Source organism: Euleptes europaea, chromosome 5, assembly GCF_029931775.1.
Source record: "Euleptes europaea isolate rEulEur1 chromosome 5, rEulEur1.hap1, whole genome shotgun sequence".
NCBI classification, from domain to species: Eukaryota; Metazoa; Chordata; class Lepidosauria; order Squamata; family Sphaerodactylidae; genus Euleptes; species Euleptes europaea.
Window position 1 is genome coordinate 80659358 of NC_079316.1, and position 25394 is coordinate 80684751.

The 25394-nt window shown below is 45.3% G+C and overlaps 1 protein-coding gene across 6 annotated transcripts in view; it reads left to right on the forward strand.

Moving 5' to 3' along the window:
• Positions 1-23591, forward strand: part of EXOC6 (exocyst complex component 6) — a 119624-nt gene extending 96033 nt beyond the window's left edge. For all 6 annotated transcript variants that reach the window (XM_056849865.1, XM_056849867.1, XM_056849866.1 and 3 more), the window contains 2 exons: positions 20385-20497; positions 23459-23591. In XM_056849865.1, coding sequence (XP_056705843.1) covers positions 20385-20497; positions 23459-23591 — 246 coding nt within the window. The remainder of the gene's footprint in view (positions 1-20384; positions 20498-23458) is intronic.
• Positions 23592-25394: the final 1803 nt, after the last annotated feature.

The window sequence follows — 25394 nt, forward strand, 5'->3', positions numbered from 1 at the left end:
TCTCAGACCGGCAGCGGCTCTCCAGAGGTCTTCCACATCACCTACTTGCCTAGTCCCTTTAACTGGAGATGCTGGGGATTGAACCTGAGACCTTCTGCATGCTAAGCAGATGCTCTACCACTGAGCCATAGCCTTTCCCTTTAGTTAAGAGTCACAAAAAAATAAATGTTTGTTGCAAAGAAAGCTCTTTCTTCCTTAGCACAGCATTTTCTTCCACCACTAATGGGATGTGCAACCTTCTTGGCTCCTGTACGCAAAAAAGAAAAAAAAGAAAAAAAGGTAATGAAGATGTTGGTGTGCCAGTAAACAAAAGAAGGAGAAGAGAGGAGTGTTGTACTTGGGCAGATACAGTATGAGCAAGCACAGTTCCAGAGAGGCAGCCACACCTCAAGGTTTTCCTAGGACCCACCTGGCAGCTGCATGGGTCCGAACAACAATGACAGCCAAGCCTCCCATCGTCTCTCTTGTTTCCAGCCCTGCCAGCGCCTCAGGGACTCCTTTCGGTTGCTTGGGCAGAGAACCAGCTCTGAACACTGAGCGAAAAGGTCTGGCGTTGCTGCTGTTCAGTGCACGTGCCGAGAGCTGCTGCCTCCTGCGGTGTCCCATCCTCCGTAGGCCAGATAAAGGGCTCTGACGGACTTACAAAAAGGCCATGCAAAAAGGAAGAAAGAACACAAGCCTTTGCTTTAGTATTATTTGGGAAATCCCACAAACTTAGGTTGAGGACAGTAAAAAAAGTACCCTTTCCAGAACCTGCTGCTCCAGGCAAACTGCTTTTTAATCGCTTTTGCATATAACTCGCCTTTGGATATGACTCGGTCTTAATATTGACCTCAATAGTATGTCTGCAGATTGTGGCTCGTCAAGATCCTGTTTTTCTTGATGGCCCATGTTTTGCCCCTCTCTGTGTCTGAACCCTTAAACGGAGTTCTCACGCCCAACTGCTAGTGTAAGTTGTGGTATGGACTGTCCATGTAGTCCAGTGGCACAAGAGACACAGAATAGATGTGTGTGGGGCAGGGGCTGGTGTCTATCAGACAACTTTCTGTTGGCAAGGGAAATGCATAAATGCTTCATCATGTGGAATGGAATAGGCAGATTAGCCTTCAGCTGACTTTCAGGGCAAAGCAAAGTTTGAAAACAATCTTTTGAGATGTTTAATCGCAACATTTAGAAGCCTAAATGCACGAAGCCTAGAAGGCAGTTTAAAGACAGCTATAGTGGTGGCTTGACTTCAATATATTTTACTTTGGTGTTGGGTAGCAAGGGTGTTTTTTCTTCTTGTATTGACTGGATTTTGGAGCATTTGCTTGGGCAGTGTTTGAGGTAGAGACTAATTTATGAATGGGTTTGGTAACAGCTCTTAAATATTTTAAATTTGAAAAAGGTTTTCATCAAAGTAAGAGATGCTACTCATGATTGTGGCATCTTTTAAAACTGATATACTTGCACATAAAATCATAAAAGTTGAACGGTACCGTTTACATTGGCATAAATTCAGCAGTTACTAATCAGGAAATACCATGCCTCCTTTTAAATATTTTAATTACAAATTTTATCTGAATTTCAAAGAAGTAATTAGCAGTAATATGCAGTTTTCAGCAGGGGGCTTTCATACCATTAAAAAGAGATTGTTTACATCTGTGATCAAAGTCAAAATAGAACTAACAAAATTATAACATACTTCGTGAGCAGAACACGCATACTGTGTAAGTAATAGAATATTTCTTCAAGGTTATTTTTAATACTATCTCCAGGAAATTTATTTGAGTTTATTTAAAATACTATGTGTGGGATTTCTTTAAAAAAATTGTGCTTAGGGCAATATTTTATGAGACTTTGCATGTGTCAATTTATCTGTTTAAAATGATTAGGAGAACCGTGAATCTTCGGTTTTGTAGGGGTGTGTATATTACGTTTGGGAGGTGAATGGTTTTGAATATTTGAAAGTAAATAATAAAAATGCAGTCTACGGTAACCTAAAGTTTTTGACATAAGTATTCATGTCATCCAAGTTAGAGTAAGCTGAATTGATGGGTTCTTTCAGCAGTCTACGGGTATGCGCAGAGTTTTGTACTGAAAAGTTCTAATTTGCACTTTCCAATGAATTTAAAACTTTTTTAGATTTGTACCTACTTTAAAGAATGTTTGTGACCCTTTGACCCTTTTGTTATCCCTAATTCAGAAAGGCCTTTATTCTGTAAAGCTTAGGTATTAGAAAGAAAGAATGAAAGAAAGGAGTAAAAAAAAAAGTTAATGGCATAACAGTCCTTTCTGATCACCCTGTGTAAGATGTTTATGCAAAATGTCAATGGAAGCAATTGGCCTAACAGTGTGACAACTTACTTTGCTTGGAAATGGGCTAATCTCCTGTTTGGGTTATCCAGAGGTCAGGTAGGGATTTCTTTTCGCGCTCCCCATAGTGAAGGGCAATACACTTTACAAGCTTTGTTGGGCTGCAGCCAAAATCCTCTGAGTTCTGATGAGTACCAGTTACCTGCCAAAGAAAATAGCATGCTTCCCCTAAGTATGTTTGCTGGAAAATAAAGCCCCATCTATTCCAAAGGCTCTTACTTCCTGAGAAGTGCGCATTGGATCCCAGTGATGCTCAAATACATACACATACTCAAGGTTGCTTAGTATGTTTTTTTTTGGGGGGGGTGTCAAATCACAGCTGAGTTATGGCGATCCCATGGGGTTTTCAAGGCAAGAGAGGTTCAAAGGTAGTTTGCCATTGCCTGCCTCCACATCATGAACCTGGTATTCTTTGATGGTCTCCCTTCCAAATACTGACCACGGCTGACCATGCTTAGCTTCTGAGATCTGACTAGATCAGGCTAGCTTGGGCTATCCAGGTCAGGGCTAGTATGTATTAGCTACCCCTTAATGCACTCTGTCTATGAGCCCCGTGGCGCAGAGTGGCAAGCTGCAATACTGCAGTCCAAGCTCTGCTCACGATCTGAGTTCGATCTTGACGGGAGTCAGTTTCAGGAAGCCGGCTCAAGGTTGACTCAGCCTTCCATCCTTCCAAGGTCGGTAAAATGAGTACCCAGCTTGCTGGGGGTAAAGGGAAGATGACTGAGGAAGGCACTGGCAAACCACCCTGTAAACAAAGTCTGCCTAGTAAACGTCGGGATGTGACGTCACCCCATGGGTCAGGAATGACCCGGTGCTTGCACAGGGGACCTTTACATTTTTAATGCACTCTAGTTACTCTTTCACATACAGTTAGATAGAGAATGAATTTTTACATTATATCAGCTTTTGTTCAGTGTGCCAGAAAATGTTTAAGAATACAGTAAGCGACAGGTAGTGATTTCCAGTTAATTAATACAGGACAAGTGGGTGTGGTGAAAACTTTTATGTTTAGGATCAAAGTGCCCAACTGGTAAATTTTCGACTTGATTTTCTCCTGCGGTCATTCCCAATGACTCTTTTAAAGGGTTGCCCGCTTGGGTTAGCCTGACCGACTCATCCAGGTTGATACCCTGGGAAACGTTGCTGGTCCTCAAGGTGCTGCTGGACTCAGATTTTGTAGGCCACTGTTCTCCTTTGAAAGGGCCCAGCATAGGCCTCGGCCTATCCCTCCCTGAAGTTCACGCAGCAGTCCACAATCAAACATTCTTCGGAGTTTGCCATCCTTGCCCTGTCACAGCAGGCTGGAACTCAATAAGTGCTCAGGCAAGCATGGCGGGCCCGTGAAATAGGCCTTGGCAGGGCTCATGCTGTGAACAACTGCCTCAGTGAATCAGCTTCTGTGTGTGTGTGTGTGTGTGTGTGTGTGTGTGTGTGTGTGTTTCCCTCCCTCTATTAATTATGCCCCAAGGCTGTGGAAAGGCAGCCTTTACCTGTTGAAACAGACGAAGCGCAAGTGTTCTGACACGTTTATCAGGCAAATTGTCCTCGACAAAAGGTAATTACACATGCAGTCAGGGCTAGGAGTAGCTGGTTGATTACAGGTTAATAAGCTGTTTAGCATATGGTACAATTTTGGGTTCAAGGAAAGTTGTGTAAATGTATCCAAAACCAAAAGCCGTGTAATGCCTTTTTGTGAAGGCCAAACAAGGTAATGTAATGTGGTGTGCAAGCTTTCCAGTTCTCCAGGACACTTCATAGGTATGGATGTTTACCCAAAAAAAAAAAAAAAAGTTGTGGGGGAAGAAAGAAAAAGATTTTTCAAACCATGTCAGAATCATGTATCTGATGCCTTTAGGGTTGCCAAACTCCAGGTACTGGGGAGAAAAATGGCACCTCTGTACTCGTACCAAAAGGTTTAGAAAAACAGTACAGGAAACTGTATATACACAAAGTGCAAATATTTATAAGCTACTGAGGTGAAACATAGACCATATACGTGACATATACACAACACAATTATATACAATATGTACAGTTCACACAAAAAATGTAGAGAAATTTCCAAAGGTCTCAGCTGAGTACCAAAAATATATAGAGGAAGTTCCAAAGGTCTCAACTGAGTACCAAATGAATGCTAATATTGTAATCCTTGTGTAAAGTTCATATAGAGCCACAATCATCGATGGATACGGCCGTTTCAGATCCACAGCAGTGGAAATCTTTCTTCAGTCCTTCAGAAGAAAGATTTCCACTGTTGTGGATCTGAAACGGCCGTATCCATCGATGATTGTGGCTCTATATGAACTTTACACAAGGATTACAATATTAGCATTCATTTGGTACTCAGTTGAGACCTTTGGAAATTTCTCTACATTTTTTTGTGTGAACTGTACATATTGTATATAATTGTGTTGTGTATATGTCACGTATATGGTCTATGTTTCACCTCAGTAGCTTATAAATATTTGCACTTTGTGTATATACAGTTTCCTGTACTGTTTTTCTAAAACTCCAGGTACTAGCTGGAGATCTCCTGCTATTACAATTGATCTCCAGCCAATAGAGATCAGTTCACCTGGGGAACAATGGCTGCTTTGGCAATTAGCCTCTATGGTATTGAAGTCCCTCCCCTCCCTAAACCCCACCCTCCTCAGGCTCCACCCCAGAAATCTCCCACCAGTGGTGAAGAGGGACCTGGCAATCCTAGATGCCTTGCTGGCCTCAGTGCATCAGGGTGTGGCTGGCTGGTAGCAGCCATGCTGGGAGCAGGAACCCAAAATGGAAGCCCAGCAATTGAAAATATAACACCACTAGTTTATCAAATGTCTCCAATCCCAGACAGAACACGTAAGTCCGTTAAAATGCTGAAAGCAAGGAGGGGAGAAGTAGTAGTCCTTATATTAAAAGGTAAATGTAGTCCCCTGTGCAAGCACCGGGTCATTACTGACTCATGATGGGGTGACGTCACATCCTGATGTTTACTAGGCAGACTACGTTTACGGGGTGATTTGCCATTGCCTTCCCCATTCATCTACACTTTACCCCCAGCAAACTGGGTACTCATATTACCGACTTCGGAAAGATGGAAGGCTGAGTCAATCTTGCCGGCTACCTGAAACCGACTTCTGTCGGGATCAAACTCAGGTCGTGAGCAGAGCTTTTGACTGCAGTACTGCAGCTTACTCTGCTCCACGGGGCAACCTTATATTAACAATACTTTAATTGGTGCACTACATAACTAATTGAAGGCAAAACATCTCCTTTCTGTATGGGATATTTGTATGTTTTTTTAAAAAAAAATTGCATACAGTGTTAAACCACACATATATCCTACTTTCCCAATTAATGTTCATTCGCATGAGTCTTTTCTGTATGTTGTCCAAACCCACTTGCTGGTCCTGTTAACGAATTAATTTGCAGCTTTCTTTCTGGCTTCTATGTCCTTAAAAAAAAACCTAATTCAGTTAGTTGAGAGTGTGATCATTAATAAGCCCCATGTCTTTCTGCCTTGGTTTGTTTTCCCCACTGATTGATGGGGGGGGGGGCGCACTTCTTTCTCTAGGAAGCAGCTACGTGGAGTGGAATTAGGGTTGCCAACCTCCAGGTACTAGCTGGAGATCTCCTGCTATTATAACTGATTTCTAGCCGATAGAGATCAGTTCACCTGGAGAAAATGGCCGCTTTGGCAGTTGGACTCTATGGCATTGAAGTCCCTTCCCTCCCCAAACCCTGCTCTTCTCAGGCTTCGCCTCAAAAACCTCCCACCGGAGGTGAAGAGGGACCTGGCGACCCTAAGTGGAATGCAAGTAGGCCTTGAATGTTCCAGAGAGATGTGGCCAGTGACACCTCATTGAATATGGCTGTTGACGTAGGCATCACACCCTTATTTATTCATTAAACTCAACATCAGTATATGGTTCATTTATACACCATTTTTTCCCTCCTCAATAGGGACCCAAAGGACGGTTTACAACATTCTCCCCTCCTCCATTTCATCCTCACAACAACCCTGTGAGTCAGGCTAGGCTGAGAGGGAGTAAATGGCCCAACGGTTGCCCAGCAGGGGGGGATTTGAACCTGGGGCTGCCGAATCATAGTCTGACACCTTAACCAATAAGCCACACTGGCTCTCAGATGACCCGCATCTGAAGAATAATTGGAGAGTTGGTTCAAAATCTCAGTGGCAACAATAGCTAACAGATCGTCTAAATCAGACTCGTAAACATATAACACACACACACCACATTTTTCAAAGTGAGGCTAAAAGAACCTCGTGACAGGAAGGGAAATGCTGAAGCACAAAGGTTATTCAAAGTGAGCGGCTAATGACCCCTTTTTATCTTGCAGCGAAATCGCTGAATTGGTTATTTGAAGGTTTGAACTGGGTTCCAATAGTGGGGCACCTAACGGTGGGGTCAGCTGCAGGAATTCCTGGCACAAGTGTCTTCCCACATCTTTTGTTCTTTTGATACTGGGTTGGCTGCTGCCTTAGCTCCTTGAGGCTCCAGATAGCAGGAATTAACTCCTTACTGGGCAGCAGATACAATAAATAGATTCTCAGGCATTTGTATGTTAGAAACGAGCAGAACTTTTAAAATGACGGGTTACTCCAATTCTTGGATCTCTACATGCCAAGCCTTGCACTCCGCCACCTTTTAAAGGGTGAAGTCAGGTACCCTGTATTATTTCTTCTCCGTTCAGTAGTTTGTTAGATAATTCTTTTAATAAGGACTGGGATCCTTTCTGCCCTAAAAGAATGACACGGAATAAGTGTATTGGGAGTAAAGTACCAATATCTTTTCTAAACATAGGGAAATATCAGGAGCTTTACAATCAAGTGAGCCCCATGTGTGAAACTATAAAATTTCTGAAGTTCCCACCTAATTTACCCAGAAGACTGATGTGCCTATTGATTATGGGAACTGCACTTAGAAACTACAAATATGCCTAAACACAGCTTGCTCCTAATTGCATATTCTTGGAAGTAGCACATTGTCCTAGAACACGCTTAGTCGCAAGTTAAGTATAGTTAACTCAAAACATAATTTCCCTGCAGTCGTTTTTTGTTCTGTAATATGCAGGAATGTGGATACTTTTGAAGAGTGGATCAGAAATTTGACTGCAGCTGAAGTAGACTGTGGTATCCGGTGTTCTATTTTAAACATGAAATCATTCTTGACTTAGTAAAAGACACATTTTCCTTTCACAATGTCCACATGTATTTGTGTACTACTTACGTGCCTTTTATGTACTGAATGTTTTCTCCCTTTTTCCCGTGATATTACAGATCTGCTGCTCTTCATCTGCTTATGCTTAACAAAGTAATAGAAGGGACATTGGGGGGGGCATTAAGGAGGCAAAGCCTGTATGTTGTTAGTACTATAAATGTAATTATGGTGGTAGTATAATATTGTGAGCAGTTTGTTCTGGTATGAAAGAGAGAGGGGTTAGGCTCAGTCCTTTTTTCAAGCCATAAAAATCACTTTCTCTGGAAAATTGAACAGAAAAAAATAAAATGTCACGTAAGAGATTTTGAAGCAGACCAAATTCTGTGTCTCCTGGATGCATTAGATGTGTAATGTATGAATCAAGGCTAACCACATCTTCTAATTATTGACGGTTTTGTTTCTGGATTTGTTTTAATTAGATGCCGCTCTATTAATTGTTTCAGATTGTTGATTTTGGTAGCTGCAGTGAGTGCCTTTATGGCAGAGAAGCAGGATAAAAACACTTAAATACAAATTTTAAAGTGTATATTTATTTTACAATATTTCTTCTGCATTCCTTCCATGATGCTTCTTCTCTATCCTTAAAAAAAATCTGTTAAAGGGGTTTAAGTTTCCCCCATTACAATTCTTGCTTGACTTTATAATGTTAAAAAGTGTGCCAGTTCTACGATAAGCAAATGTACATGAATTATGCACAGGAATTTGATCTGTGTGCTTTCTGTGTATGTGAACAAATTGTGATAAAGTAATATGAAACTGAAAAAAAATGGTTTCAGATTGGGGAATGGATCTTTCCATGCCTGGATCAGATTCTCTTGCAACAACTTCAGCTGAATCTGCATTTTTCATCCTCTCATGAGGAAGAAGTTCCCTTAAACTGTACCAAATTATCAGTGTAATCCTAAACAGAGTTGTACCTTTCAAAGCCTGCTGACATCAGAGTAGCATAAAATAACAGAGATGTTAAGAAGACTGCCGGATTCAACCTACCTTTAAAATTATTTGAAGCTGTTCCCCCCCCCCCCAATTGATTTTGTGCAGAAATCAGGAAGATAGGGAAAGCATCTTAAGCCTTTACAAAATAAGTTTGAGATCTATCTTGTCCCTCCCCATTTATATGCTAGCCCCCTTAGCAAGCGGAAAATCTCCGGCAGCTGTTCAGATCTGAGCTCTAAACTTTTAATTGAAGTGGAACAGAAAAATGATGACAACTTTATGAAGTTCCATTGGATGAACAAATCCAAAAGCAGGAGTGCCTAAAACTCATGATTTCAGCAAGCTTGTAACAGTGTTCAACAGTACAATTTGTCCCGGTTTAATTGGATTGGCAAAGAATCCAGCTGCTGCCAAACCATTCCAGAGAATTAAAGATACAAATAGATGAAACAAATTGCTCTTCCAGACTTGAAACTTTTCTAGCAGAATTCTGGCTGTGAGTGTTATCTGACTGAATTCAGAGGTCCTGATAATTCAGGAAAAAAAATGTTATCATTAAATGTTCACCATTAAATCTGCAGTAATGAAGGGAAGGTACTTGTCCATTCTGCATAATCAGAGAATATGTGCAGTTCAGTTTTATTCTAGCCCTTTTCTTTGGTGTCTTCTGTATGTAGCATACTTCAGCTTTTTTTTTTCAATTTTAAATTGAAATGGACAATATACTTCAGTTACCTTCTACATATCTGTACCTCATGTTTAATGCACACTTAATATTTAGCCATGTGAAATCAGATATTCAAAAACCAGCATAGTTAAGAAGCCATGGAACCGGGATACTATGTCTTTTGAGCATCTTTAATCCAGCGCTGTATGTTTGCTGTGATATTGTTTGATCTTGTGCTTTGCCATCTCTTTCTTTTCTAATTGCCTGTTTTGTTAGACACTGCCACCTACACAAAATCCTGATCATTTCTGGTGGGCAGCCCATGTTAGACCAAAGTAGCAGAATGAAATTCAAGTCCGGGAGCTTCTTGAAGACCAGCAAAAACTTTCCAGGGTGTAAGTTTTTGTGAGTCAAAAGCTTCCTTTGTCAGATATCTGGTATCTGACAAAAGGAGCTTTAGCTCATGAAAGGCTGTACCCTGTAAAATGTTGTTGGCCTTTAAGGTGCTACCGGACTTGAATTTTGTTCTATAAAATACTGAGATGATAGGAAATAACTGTAGAACGAATTGCAGCTGTTTTCTGGCTTTGTAAACTTGAGTTGCCATTTTGGGCAAGAAAGGCGATGTAAGAACATAAATATGCAAATTTCTCTTACCTGTTGTTTTGCCCTGACCTGGATGGCCCAGGCTAGCCTGATCTCAGAAGCTAAGCAGGGTTAGTATTTGGATGGGAGACCACCAAGGAATACCAGGGTTGCTGTGCAGAGGAAGGCACTGGCAAACCACCTCTGTTAGTCTCTTTCCATGAAAACCCCCCAAAAGGGGTTGCCATAAGTTGGCTGTGACTTGACGGCACTTTACAAACACACAGTAATTGTTTTAAGGTATTTTTTTCCCCTGAGAGGTTGTACTTTGTTTGAAATAGCATTGGTTTAGTGGTCTCTTGGAGATATTTTGTTGACAAATAATTTTAAAAGCTGCTAGCCATCAATGAAAAATTGTCATTTTGAAAATTCTGCAATTTGAATCCACTGGAATCGTGCCTAGGGTATATGTAACTGTGTTTTGCAGTTAAGGGCAGTCATTTTGTTCTCCCAACTCTCTTCTTTATGGAGAAATCAAGATGTCTAGGTGACCATTACTGCCCCTGTGCCTACACTAATATGGAGGAATCAAAGTGGAGAACTGCAGAGGGCAACCAGGGCTGGCTTATATCAGCTCCCCCCGCATGTGCCACAGTTTGGGAAGCTACTAAACCAAAGTTAAAGCTTTGCCATCCTTGTAAACAATTGTAATGTATAGCTGATGTATATTTTTGGCAGCAGCAACTGCTTTACGATTGGACTTGCCCTCAAATTCTTTTCCTGTTCCACCTTTATATTAATTACAGGATTTAAATCTCCTAGGATTACACTCCTCTTCTGTTTCAGTAGAAACGAACATGTTCACTGTGTTAGTTCTGATGCATTGTGAATCATAATGGCATCTCAAGCCAGATTAGAAAAGCCTACAGTGGTTATGTCATTTTGTATTTTAGTAATTGCATAGCTTCCATAATCAATATATAATAGATAAATACAACTATATCTAACATATACATTTAACATATATGATTTCTTTATCCTTCTGACAATCTCAAGTGAATGAGTGGATTATTTAAAGGATGTATTATCCTAACCAAACAAATCTACAGTTTCCCAGACATCTTATGATCTAATAGGCTTTTTAAAAAGAAAATATCACCTTGCTTCTATTTCTGACTTTTAAAATGTTTTAGCATCCTTTCTCCCCTAATGGATTATCTATTTTTGATAGCATAGATAAAACAGAGATTCTAATAAAAATAAAGGTCATAATTCCCCATCTTGGAGAGCAGAGTCCTAGTAAACGAATAGTGTAGGAACTCCTTGGCAATTTGAATTGCAAATACTCACATAATTAATTCAGGAACAGTGCAAAATATATTTTATATTTTTTTCTTTTGTAATCTTGAATTTAAACATATGTTATTTGTAATCTGTTTTAATATATCTCCCATACAGGCCATTAGTGCAGAAAACTCTTAACCAAGTAAGCAATACATTACATTAAATAGTGATCTAATTTGTTTTGCCGTAATGAACGGTTGACTTGCTGCCAGATTCTTCTGAATGTCTGCATCCTATAATCTGGACCTACCCAGGGACATAGCTGCAAAAAGCCCCATCGATATGAGAGTCACCCGTGATCCCACACAATGAGAGTACTAACCCTAGTTAAGAGTTGCAGGGCAGCCTGAAAGATACTTCAGCGGAAGTTGCCCAGGATAGAATCATTTGACGCATCCAGTCCAGGAAACTAATGGAAATGCCTTCCCTCCCATCTTCTGAATTGAGCTTTTACCTCGTACGTGAGTGGTGCCTTAATCTCCTCTGAGAGAATATTGCTGGGTTGCTCCAGTATCTGTAAGAGAGCTACACTTCAGTGAATTATTTTAATATTTAGTCTTGCAATATAACTTTAACCTATGTTTTAAAATTATGGTTTTTCTGTTAAGGCTGTAGATCTTGTGGGATGGCAGCAATATGATCATTTTAGTAGCTAATCCATTAAGATATTGTTTAATATTTCAGGAAGTGTGAGTACAAGTGATTTAGCTTGTTCTTCCATGAAGAACTTTCTTATGTGCAGAGAAAATATGGCTGCCTCATAAAGTATAGCGCCTGTCTTTGAAATCTCATATTGTAGTCAGGAAGGGGTTTTTAATGGCCAAGTGCACAATGATGAAGTGCATCAAACTCTTTTTTAGGAGTGTTAGTAGGTAGCGGTGTTCGTCTGTTGCCACAACAACAAACCAGGCTTATGGCGCCTTTCAAGATCAACAGATTTATTGAAGCGCAGACTTCCACAGGCTTCAATCTGCTTCTTCGAATGTAATAATGAAAGTTGGCTTTTGGAATATATTAATGTAAAAAGGAGCCCTGGGAAAATGCTTCATAGGCGTGATTCCTATCACATGATACTTCTCGAATCAGCCCTCTCAGCCCTTTGCTGGAGCTAATGCCTGCTTACCTGGGCTCCGGGCTAGCCAACTACTTTCACTGATGGCATGGCTGCTTGTTGCCAAACAGAACACCGAGGATTCAAATGACCAGGGCATGGTTGCAAAGGCCTTTGCAGTTTTTGCCTTCCCACAGCATTTAAGGACGCTTTCACAAATGCCGAATAATGCACTTTCAACCCACTTTCAGTGCACTTTGCAGCTGGATTTTACTGCGTGAAACTGCAAAATCCACTTGCAATCGATCATTGAAGTGGATTAAAAGTGCATTATTCAGCATGCGTGAAAGTGCCCCAAGAGTATATTCTCTCAAAGTGTACCTGGCTCATAGCTACAGCTACGTGTGGGACAGAGAACGAATGCTACAGCACAGAGCAGGGGCGTCGCTCTCCAGCCTCTTAGCTCCCTGTTCTGTCGGCCCCATCCTCACAGAGAGTTATCCCAACGTAACCCCTGAACCTGCTCTCAGGAGGGGAGAGGGAAGTTATAATTGGATGGCTTATGTAATTTGCTTGTATGCTTTGGTTCTCTGCAGCACGAAAAATTGGCTTCTGTAGCGTTCGGCAAAAGAAACTTTCTAGAATTAATGAGACCGCTGTGTTGCCATTCAACTGAGTGTGGAATTGGAGAAGGCCTGCAGCCACACTTTGCCCTTTTGCCTGTCCTTATAGTCCGCTCGCGTTGTGTAGTCTGCGGCTGGCCTGGCTTGCAACAGTTGTGGCCAGTTCATATATAATACGTATAACTCTTGGAACATAAAGTTCCTTATTTTTATATGCTCTCTCGTTCTCGTTGGGGGTGTATGCCGTTATTTTGCAGCTTGAGAATTTCAACTTCCTTTTAAAAAAAAAAAAGACAATTTGCTAGTTTTACTTATGACTGAAAACTTTTGTGAAAGTGTGTTGGGAGCTTATCTCACAGTAAAAAGGGGCAGAACGTACCTACTTCTGTGAGTGTCAGAAGCAGAATAAATTATGCAAAACAACAGGTGCACATTTGTATAATAATTTGTATATACTGCAGCATTCATCTTTGCTGGAGGCAGATTTTTTTTAAAAAAAGTTTAAGCATGAAGTACTGTAGTCCTGGCAAATAGATATATTTCTGTTTACTTTTGTGTTATTCCTCAATGCTCTGTGTTCCCTGTCTGTCCAGCATTAGTTTTCTTTGGATTGTAAAACATGTGGCACGAAATTAAATCCCACTGGAAAACAGTGGAGCTACTAGGAGTGCCTTGAGTAGGGCAGCTTTATTGTGGCTTAGGGCAGCTCATGATATGTTGGAGTTTTAGTACCAAGATAAGCTTCCAGCCTTCCCTTGCAAGCAGCTTTGCTTCTTAATATGCATGTGCTGTTGTCTTCAAGAGCCAGCGTGGTGTAGTGGTTAAGAGCAGTGGACTCTAATCTGAAGAACCAGGCTTGATTCCCCACTCCTCCACATGAGCGGTGGACTCTAATCTGGTGAACCGGGTTGGTTTCCCCACTCCTACCCATGAAGCCAGCTGGGTGACCTTGGGCTAGTCACAGCTCTCTTAGAGCTCTCTCAGCCTCACGTACCTCACAAGGTGTACGTTGTGGGGAGAAGGGAAGGAGATTGTAAGCCAGTTTGATTCTCCTTAAAAGGTAGAGAAAATCAGCATATAAAAACCAACTCTTCTTCTTCTTCTAATATTCCATTCTGGGACAAGGTGCTTGAGCAGATGGTGGCTATACAGCTTCAGGCAGTCTTGGAAGAAACAAGTTATCTAGACCCATTTCAATCTGGATTCAGGCTTGTTTGGGGATGGAAAAGGCCTTGGTCACCCTGAATGATTATCTTCTCTGGGAGCGTGATGAGGAATGTGGCCCCGTCGATTCTCCTGGAGCCCTTGGTGGCTTTCATTACCATCGACTGTGCTATCCTTCTGGAAAGGCTGTCTGGGCTGGGAGTAAGAGGCACCATGCTTTAGTGGTTCTACTGTTATTTGACCAACCAATTCCAGAAGGTGGTGCTGGGTGACTGCTGCTCAGAGAAGGAAAGGAGATTGTAAGCCTGTTTGAGTCTCCTTAAAAGGTAGAGAAAATCTGCATATGAAAACCAATTCTTCTTCATCATCATCCTAAAGACAGCAGATCAGATTTATGTAATAATGTGCCCCTAAACTGCAAATCTGCCAATAGTTTTCTGAGTTACTGGATATAGTTATGGGAAGCAAGAAAGGGAAAGGGGATAAGTATGGAAGGTCAGGTGGAATATACTGGGTTGCTTTTCCAGGGCCTGTGTGTCATGCTACACTTTCCTTAAACAGTAACCATGGAGAGTTCCATTTAATTTTTTCTCGGCTGGTGAAATGAGAAGGATCGACTACCCAGGTGCTTCCCTCATTTTGGTTACTTAGAAATGTTGACTATAAACAGGTGTCTGTTGAGTTCCATTTCTGTTCAGATGAAAGCCTATGTTGTATATTTGCCTACTGCAAAAATAAGTGATGACTACGTTCACATGGTGAGTTGTATCACATCCATGACGTTGGCTGCCCTTGACTGGAGTGATTCAGTCGTTCAAATTTTTAATGACTGAAGAGGTTTGTTTCACCTCCTTATCCCAACTATACGCCGAAACTAAATGTTCTCGGGGAAGAGGGACAACGGGGTTACTTTAACGTTTGTCAGGTTTTTCTTAAGCAGTTGGTATCCAATCTGTGCATTATTAAATGCAGGTTTGCCATACTGTTCTTAAGATATCCAAAGGGAAGCTTATTGGAGTGAGCCATTGTTAGAGCAGTCATTAATCTAGCTAATATCAAAACAAATTAGGGAGCACTTTATAGGTGGGGGGAGACAAAAAACTGATTACCTATTATACTCATTGGCAGATGGTGTGTATCTGGTGCATGTTATGGATAATGTTTTTATGTAGCGCGTTTGTCTTTTGGTCACATAATGTGAAAAATGTCGTTGTTAAATCCTTTCTCTTACCTTCTTAAAAACTCACAGTGCAGTGGTATTAATTTGATCCGAGTCCCACGGGTGCTTCACATAAATGGGGGGGAAATATTCTGCTGTAATGAAGTTTTTTCATTACAATGATTTGATCTTGACTGAAGGATAAGGAATAAAGAAAATCCAATATGTTAACCATGTTAGAAAACAGATGGGCCTTATTGTTTTAAAGATTGTGAGATTTGGGAGATATTGTGTGTGTGTGTGAAGTGCCGTCAAGTCGCAGCCGACTTATGGCGACCCTTTTGGGGGGTTTTCATGGCAAGGGACTAACAAAGGTGGTTTGCCAGTGCCTTCCTCTGCACAGCAACCCTGGTATTCCTTGGTGGTCTCCCATCCAAATACTAACCAGGGCTGATCCTGCTTAGCTTCTGAGATCTGACAAGATCAGGGTAGCGGGGGGGGGGGGGAGTTTGCTTTAAACTAACTTCTGCTTTCTCACTGATTTCTTCAATGGAGCTGCTTAGGATGGCAGATTTAATTGTATGATTTCATTCTTTGATCTCTGTCTGTTTGCTTACTCGCGTTTTGTATATGCTAGCGGTGGATTCCTAAGCAGAGTTATGCTCTTCTGAGTCCATTGAAGTCATTGGGTTGGGAAGGGTGTAACATTGTTCAGGATTGCACTATCAGCATCTGTGCAATTTAAGGAGGTTACCCTGTTTGAAGCTCCATGAAGTGATATTGCTGGTGGGGGTGGGGGTTGCCTGTCAGAAAGTAATGGATTAAGGCTGGAAGTACTACTAAAATGAGATTGACTTGTAGGGACAGTAAGATAAAAAGACTGACTGGTTCAGTGCCAGGAGGGCCTTAAAAGTGAGAAGTCCATTACCTAGAAGCCATTATGATAAGTCTCTTTTTTAAAAAGCTATTTGTCTATGTATATTATTGTTTGGCATCAGACTAGCTAACTTAGATATTTGGCATAGAAGAAGAGTAGATAGAAGAAGAAGAAGAGTTGGTTTTTATATGCTGACTTTCTCCACTACTTAAAGGAGAATCAAACCAGCTTACAATCACCTTCCCCTCCCCTCCCCTCCCCTGTGAGGTAGGTGAGGCTGAGAGAGTGTGACTAGCCCTCAGCTGGCTTCGTGTGCAGGAGTGGGGTGAACTGGAACCAACCCAGTTCACCAGATTAGCCTCCGCCGCTCATGTGGAGGAGTGGGGAATCAAACCCGGTTCTCCAGATCAGAGTCCACCATTCTTAACCCCGACAACCACGCTGGCTCTACATAGAATACATCATGAACTTTCCAAAGTTTGGCACTTATTTCTATGGCTGAGTGCTTGTAATGAAGCAAAGCATTCATAGTGGCAATAGATACAGTGTTATTATAAATACATTTTTGAAGGTACTCTTTCAGGAAAACGCAAATAGGATAATGTAGGGTTTCTTTTCCTTTTGGATTAAAAATGAGGCTTATTCCCCCACCCCCACCCCTGTTAAATACTATTCTGGTCTTGCTTTCTGCCTGCTGGTTAAAATGAAATGATACACAAACGTATTTGTCGAGCAGGCTTTTGATTCACCAGCAGTCGGTGGCTGTGTCTTCAGGACACCGTTAAAAAAAATATTGCCTGTCTTGTTCCAAGTTGTTTGAAACAAGAAAATGCAGTACCAGCATTTAAAAACTAACCGCTGGATCTTAAGCAGGTTGTTTGAAAGTAAAGCCTCTATATCCCTCTGGAAGCCGCTTCCGAGGCACAAAGAGACCAAGATTAACAGAGCTGGGAAAACGCCTCTGTGGTAAGTGTAGTCTTCGGCTACACTTACGGGGGCCTGCTGAGCAGAGGCTAACGTGAGGGGGGGCTCTTCACAGGTCCACGTGCTGAAATCTCTTGGGAAAGGAAGCGGGGCTGGTTTGGGTTCCCACCAGTTTGCCCCACACCTGAAAGCAAAATCCAAGGTTGCAGAATGCTCACACCTTAATAGGGAGCTAAAAGGGTTGGGTTCTCCTCTTAGGGGTTGAGTAGGGGCTAGAAGAAATAAGGTGGGGAAATGTTATCTCAGAGCTTGCAGTGCTGAACTTGGGCACCTGCTTCATAAGAACGTAAGAAAGGCCCTGCTGGATCAGGCCAAGGCCCATCAAGTCCAGCAGTCTGTTCACACAGTGGCCAGCCAGGTGCATGTAGGAAGCCCACCAACAAGACGACTGCAGCAGCAGCATTGTCCTGCCTGTGTTCTAAAGCACCCAATATAATAGGCATGCTCCTCTGATTCCTCCTCCTCCTCCTCCTTCATCATCATAATAATCAATTTCTGAAGCTGTTATGCTTCTATTATTAAAACATATTTCCCTTCTTTTACCCTCCCTTTACACTGAAGGGAAAAGTCAGTGCTTACAAGCTAGGGGAATGTGCAGGGATCCAGCTTTTCTTTTGAGCGTGGCTCATTCCAAAAGGACAGGCCAGGAGAGGGAATGGAAACGTGCTGCTTCAGAGACATATGCTGATGGTTCAGAAAGGCGGGCAAACTCATCTATCCAGAGAGGCTTTTCCCCTTCACCCTTCCCATGGCACTTTTTATCACCTAGACTCCTTTAGCGTGTTTTTGTTTTTCCATAAGCGTTTCTAGAAGATACTTTTCCATTGCTTGACAGCATTTGCTTAAGGTGGCAGAGAAAGAGGAAGGAGTAAATGGAATGGACCTTTTAATGAGTTCAGGATCGCCTTAGAGCAGTTCCTCAGTGGAACAGGCTTCCTCGGGAGGTGGTAAGTGCTCCTTCCCTGGAAGTTTTTAAGCAGAGGCTAGATGGCCATCTGTCAGCAATGCTGATTCTATGACCTTAGGCAGATCATGAGAGGGAGGGCATCTTGGCCATCTTCTGGACATGGAATAGGAGTAACTGAGGGTATAGGGGGAGGTAGTTGTGTGGGGAGATAGTTGTGAATTTCCTGCATTATGCAGGGGGTTGGACTAGATGACCCTCATGGTCCCTTCCAACTCTATGATTCTATGAGTTGGAACTGAAGATGCGGGGGATGCGATTGCTGAGTGTATCTCACAGGGGGACCCTAAGTTAGGTTTCCTCGAAACTGATCTCTGTGGATGTGCATTTGCAGACTCATATTAGCAAGATGCAGGGGAGGGGGTGGTGGCTCAAAGGTGCTTTCTCATCTTCTGAAGGTAGCATAACTTGTGAAAAGAGCTTCTGTTTCACAAAGTGGGAGGCCATCTCTGGGGGGGAGAGCTGGACTCCAAGGGTGTGCGCATGGTGCGTCGTTTCTTAAAACTAAGAGGGCAGGGCTCGAGCATGTTTGGGAGTAAAACCTAATACTTGATACTGTTGCATGACACGTATAATTTTTATTTCATTTTTTTCCTATATAGATGCAAGATCTTATATTTGTGTGTGTGTGTGTGTGTTTTTAACTGAAAGCCAGCCACATATGAAACGCAGGAGAGAAGTCCAGGTTTAGATTAAGGATGGGCGGAAGACTTGAAGGGCTTTAAGAGGGGAGTGGACATGTTCACAGAGGAGAGGGCTGTCCATGGCTACTAGTCAAAATGGATACTAGTCATAATGCGTACCCGTTCTCGCCAGGATCAGAGGAGCATGCCTATTATATTAGGTGCTGTGGAACCCAGGCAGGATAATGCTGCTGCAGTCGTCTTGTTTGTGGGCTTCCTAGAGGCACCTGGTTGGCCACTGTGTGAACAGACTGCTGGACTTGATGGGCCTTGGTCTGATCCAGCAGGGCTTTTCCTATGTTCTTATCCTTGGGAAGGGTGGTTGCCAGCGGGACCTGGCAGGGGCCACATCCCAGATGGGTAGCAACAAAACCAAGCAGGAAGGCCATCGGCACTTAGCAGCACCTATTCCAGCTGAACCTCCACTTAACAGCGCCTATTCCAGCTGAAGCTCCCCTTGATCCGGAGTAAGCCCTCTGAAGGACCTGGCCCCCCTGCCCAGAAAGTGGTCGGGATTGGGAGGGGAATCCTGGCTCCAGCCGGGCTCTACTTGGGAGGGCCCCGGAAAATCCGATAGCCCCCTGTGTGTGTGTGTGTGTGTTTTTGCGAAGAGTGGAGCTTCTGAAATGCAGCTGCAAGTGTGGATAGGGGAAGATCGTGTGGTATTCCCCCCCACCACGCTTTAAGGGGAGTAAGGTTGCAGCCTGGGGTTAAGGCGAAAAGGAAATCGCCACTTGCGCACTGTCTAATGAGCAGCCAAGGAGGTGGCGAGAAGGCTCCTTCCAAGGAGTCAAAACAACCCCTCTGAAGAGCCGCCCGGATGCAGGGCGGCAGTGGGGGGGAGTTTGGGGAATCCGATCCGGGCCCCAGTCGGCAGGCAGAGGAGGGCTGGGCCCTCTGAGCCTCTAATGCCAGCCATGGCTCGGAAGTCGGGCTTAACGGGTTTAGAAGGGGATTAGGGCTTCCCATTGGAGCCAGGGGGGGCCTCCACTTCCCTGTGAGAGTCACACCGGCTTTTAAAAGATTATGGGGGGATTTGACAGCAACTCCGGCTGGGAGCTACTTGGGGAGGGGGGGCTCACACCGGGAAGAGCTGCGCAAAGTGCTTAGGGGTCCTGTCCCGCTGAGTCGTTTCCAGCCTCGGCTTCTGGGCCAGTGTCTCAAAGGAGCAGAGGGACCCCAATATCTCCCGGGCATCCAGGATTACAGTTAAATTGAACACACATGAAGCTGCCTTATACTGATTCAGACCCCTGGTCCATCAAAGTCAGTATTGTCTACTCAGACCAGCAGCGGCTCTCAGGCGGAGGTCTTTCACATCACCTACTTGCCTAGTCCCTTTAACTGGAGATGCCGGGGATTGAACCTGGGACCTTCTGTATGCCAAGCAGATGCTCTACAAACTGAGCCACAGCTTTTCCTTCCAGAACGAATTGGTGGCCAAATCCCTTCAATTCCATTGCTAGTGGCTGTAGGGGGGTGTTGTCTGTTGGGGGAGCCCAGTTGGGCATGAAGGTTTGGCACCATAAAGCCCCTTCCCAAGATAGGCGAGATCCTCCCCCAAGCTACCTGAAATAAGGGCTGCATCATCCCTGGAGGCTCCTTCAAGGCCTTTTTTTGTGGGGTGGGGGGACTCCCATCCCTACCACAGCTAGACCCCTTTCCAGCCATCACTGCTGGACGGCCCCCCAGGCGCTGGGGCAGGATCAGAGCCGCCGGCCTCTAACCCCTGCTTGTTCCCTCTGCCTTGTGCGGCTGCAGCTGCTGGACCTCTTCATGGTGTGGGACTGGTCGACCTACCTGGCGGACTACGGGCAGCCGGCCTCGAAGTACCTGCGCGTCAACCCCAGCACCGCCCTGGCCCTCCTGGAGAAGTGAGTCCGGCCCCAAACCTGCGGCTCCCCGGCGGAGGGGATCCGGCCCCTGAGCTCCAAGGGCTCCCCGGGAAAGCGGGCGGGCCGGATCCCGGGCCGAGGCTGGGGGGCTTTGCTCACGCTTCGGCGCTTTGCCCACCAAGCCCGGGCGGGACTCCGTCGCAGGCGGCGTTCAGGGTCTTTGGCTGAAGCAGTTTCCAACCCCTCCGTGTGGCGCGACCCCCCTGGAAACAGGTGGGCGCGTTTTCAGCGCCCCTTGTTTTTGGCCGCTTTTGCACGGGAGGTTTGGCCTTGGCTTGGCCACTCTCTAGAAGCACATTTCCCCCGATCTGAATTCTCAGCACTCTGCAGGGGGGCTTATTGTTGAGTTTTGAGAATTTGGATGGGGGAAAGGTGCAGCTAGAGAGCGGCAAATCCAAGGCAAAAACCTCCCAGGCATCAATGGCCTTTGGATGAAAACGCACGGGAGGTTTTTGCCTTGGATTTTGCCTTGGATTTGCCGCTCTCTAGCTGCCCATTTCCCCCATCTCAATTCTCAAAACTCTGCCTGGGGGCCTATTTTTGAATTTTGAAAATGTGGCTGGGGGGAATGTGCATTTAGAAAGCGGCAAATCCAAGGCCAAACCTCCCGTGCGTTTTCGCCCTTGGTTTTTATACTTATGTGCCGCTCTCGTTCCCAGCCGGGCCGGGCTCAGAGCGGGGAGCGGCGCTTGCCAGCGCGCCTGGCCCGCGCGGCGGCTCCGCGGTTCTTCTCTGGCCGCTCGACCCGTGGAGGGACCGGGAGCCAACCGGCTGCCGGGTCGCTGCCGGCGGGGCCTCTCCGGACCCGTCGGCTGGGGCCCGAAAGCCAGCCGCCGCAGCCCGAGCGCCTCCGGACAGGGTCGGTCCCTGCGCGCCGAAATCGGGAGAAAGTCCCGTTGCCCTAAATGGGACTGACTTGCGCGCAGACTGGGTCAGGTTCACAGCAGCTGGAGACGCGGGGGGCTAGGGCTAAAAGGAAGAGGGTTGGGGGCGCAGATCCGAAAGAGGAGCAGAGGCGCGCCTTTTGCTGCAGCCCCGGTAGGGCCTCCTCGGGTGCAAGGGGAAGTAGAAATCTTTCAGCGGGCGCTGCTTTCTAACCTTTCTCTCTCTCTCCCCCCCCCCTTCTTTTCCTTTCCCTCTCTTGACGCACGGCTATTGTCCAGAGTCCACAAAGGGTACGTACGCTGCTTTCTTCTGAATCGCTCTCTCTCGAGTCATTTCGGGCGAAACCTCCCCCCCTAGAGTCCCTTTTTTCAGTTTGGCTTCCTTTCCTGGGAAGTGAAAGCAAAAGCAGCCCCCCAAGCCCCTTGCGCAGCTGCCGGACCTGTGAATTGCAACTCCGCAGACTGAAATTGCGCTTCGGGTGGGAGCAAAAAGGCCATGCAAAACATACCTGGCGCTGGCTCTCCATTCATTTCAACGGAGTCCTTTGAGCTCCATTCATTTCAACGGAGTCCTTTGCTTTTGGGCTGGGGAGGAGGAGAGACCTACTTGCAAGTCACGGGCCGGATTCCCACTTCGGCTAGTTGGAGCCCTTCTGCCCTGGTTCCGGAGGATCCGTGCTTCTCGGCTGGCCATAAACGCGGGTTTCTTCCCCGAAGAAACGTGGTGGGAGGAGAGGGAATAGTTGCTGGCGAGGAGACTCCCCCCCCCCAAAAAAAAGGTGCAGTACCAGTGCGTTGGGGGCCTGGATCGTGGCCTTCAATCGTTTCATGTGGCTAAAAAAGCATCCGGGTTGGGACTTGCGGATTGGTGCCTAAAAGTTATCTCTGGCCTTTAGGCAAGGGGCTTTTTTGCCCTGGATTTGCCACTCTTTAGACGCACGGGGTTACCACACTTGTATTCACAGCGATGTATTAAGCGTTTGAAAATGTTATAAAAAATACTGTTCGCACTTTCTGTGTATTCCCACCGATGTATTAAGAGTTTGAAAACGTTATAAAAAATACTGTTTGTGCTTTGTTTGGCCCCTTTAGCTGTGAAGACGTCTTCCAACCATTTATAAGCCATGGTATCCAAAAACCCTTTTAAAGCGATGTTTTTTATAACATTTTCAAACTCTTAATACATCTCTGGGAATACCTAGTGCGGTAACAGCCACAATTTCCCCATCCAAATTCTCAAAACTCAACTGGATTTTCCCAGACAATTCTTCAGTCCCCCCCCCCCCAAAAAAAATAAAACCCTGGAGCTTCGTCCTCCTCCCTTCCGGAAATATAAAGGATAAGATGCCAGGGTCATGTGTGAGTGACCTGATGGGTGTTTATAGCTCTAGATCTCTTCCCCCCCCCCAATGCCGACTTCAGTACTGGAGCATTCTTTTGCTGTCTGAAACATGCAGAGTTTTGAGAATTGGGATGGGGGAAATGTGCATCTAGAGAGCGGCACATCCAAAGCAAAACCTCCCGCGCATAAATGGCCTCTCTCTTTGGGCACTTTCCCATATGCCAAATAGTGCACTTTCGATGCGCTTTAATATTGTTTGCAAATGGACTCTGCCATTTCATACAGGAAAACCCAGCTGCAAAGTGCTTTGAAAGTGGGTTGAAAGTGCATTATTCAGCATGTGTGAAAGTGCTCTCTCTCTCTCTCTGGCCATTTATGCCTAGGAGTTTTTGCCTTGGATTTGCCGCTCTTTAGATGCATATTTTCCCCATCCCAATTCTCAAAACTCTGCAGGGGGGCTTATTTTTGAGTTTTGAGAATTTGGATGAGGAAAATATACACCTAGATAGGCTTTGCCTTGGATTTGCCGCTGTCTAGGTGCACATTTTCCTCATCCAAATTATCAAAACATAAAAATAAGCCCCCCCTGCAGAGTTTTGGGAATTCGGATGGGGGAAATGTGCATCTAGAGAGCGGCAAATCCAAGGCAAAACTTCCCATGCATAAATGGCCTCTCTCTCTCCCCCCCCCACCCCCTTCTCTTTCTGTTTCTAGGATGAAAGACCTGAGCAAGAAGAACAACATCTTCGCCCAGTTCCGCAAGAACGACCGGGACAAGCAGAAGCTGATCGAGACGGTGGTGCGGCAGCTGCGGGGTCTGGTCAACGGCATGTCCCAGCACACTTAGCCGGCCTTGGGGGGAGCCGGCTCGGACTCCTGCTCCAGGGCGAGCGGGGACAACCCGATGGAAGGGACAGGACGGGTCCGAAAGGCGAGACCGCTTCGACTCCGAAAGGCGAGACCACTTTGTGAACCCCTTCAGAAAGGGAGGAAAGGGGCCGGTCGCGGAAGGGGCCGATCATGGCTTGTAAATATTTCTGGGGCAACGCATCAAGGTTGATTTTTTTCTTTGGAGGAGGGGGGAAGGGTTTCTCCTTCTGCTCCGCTTCGAAATGACTTGAAGAAGATTGCCCCCCCCCCCCACTTCCCATTGCTGATTTCTGCTCTTTTCTAAACCGGGTTAGAGCTCTTTTGCCCTCTTGTAGGATTTGTACATGGACTGGCCTTCCGGGGATCCAAGACGGTTTTCTATGCCAAGTTTTCTTTTTGTAAGATGTGTGTGTGGGGGCGGGGGAATCTTTTTTTGTAGTGCCCCAGGAAACTACCTGAATCCAACACCGGCCTTGGTAGTGTTTGAATCACTGGATTTTTCTACTCTTCTTCATCCCCCCCAAACCCCCCCAGCTTAGTCCTCCTCCCTTTGGCAATATAAGGGATGAGATGCCAACGTTGTGTGTGAGTGTCCTGATGGGTCTTTATAGCGCTATATCTCTCCCCCCCATTCCCATGCTGACTTCTGTACTGGAGCATCCTTTGCTGTCTGAAACACAAACGAATGTATGATCATGAGAAACCAAAACGAACTTCGGGACTAGCAGAGAAGAATGTACATTTCCCCCCCCCAACCCCCCTTTGCTCCGTGTATTAAGTTATTCGACGCTCCCAAATACAGTAATATAAACCCAGAGGCTGGCTTCTGCGCATGTGTTTGTGTGTCTCTGCATGTGAAGGAGGGATCGCAGGGCCTCCAGAGTTGCAAGGGCCAGTCCTGGTGGGGTAGAAACGGGAGGGGAAATGTCATGAGACCGTCCAGCCTCTTCCCTTCCCGGGGCCGGACACCCCTGGGAAAAGCCGGCCAAGGCCTTTCATTGAATGCTGGGCTGTTTCTGCGGGGAATCCCTGGAGCTCGAGTTACTAACTTGTGTCCAAAGGCGATGTGCCGGTGGCAACAGGCGCTGCTTTGACATACATTGACCGTTGCATGAAGCTCCCGGCCAGAGTCAGGGCATCGGCTCTGCTCTGACTGGCAGCGGCTCTTTGGTAGAGCTGGAATTGCTGGGGTTTAAACCGGGGACCTCTGCTGGGCAAAGCACCTGACCCCCCCTCCCTTCGGAAAGGGGTTGGGTTTGGATTGGGATGGGTCGCCTATTGAAGCTACTTTGGGGGGGGCACTGCAGCAAGGGGCAAACAGAGCTGAACTTCAAGGACTCTTCCAGTGTGTGTGTGGGGGGGGGGGGCGCTTGATGCCAGCGTGGTGTAATTAAGAGCGGGGACTCTTAATTTGGTGAACCGGGTTGGTTTGCCCACTCATGTGGATGCAGCCGGCTGGGTGACCTACCTTACAGGGTGTCCGGGGTGGGGAGGAGAAAAGAGTAGGAGTCCAGTAAAGACGAACAAAATTTCTGGCAGGGGATGAGCTTTCCTGAGCCACAGCTCACTTCTTCAGATAACAGCTAGAAACAGCTAGATACAGCTGTTGTGGGGAGGGGAAGGTAAGAAGATTGTAAGCTGGTTTGATTCTTCCTTAAGTGGTATGAAGCCAGCTGGCTGACCTTGGGCTAGTCACAGTTTTCTTTGAGCTCTCTCAGCCCCACCTACCTCACAAGGTGTCTGTTGTGGGGAGGGTAAGGGAAGGTGATTGTGAGCCAGT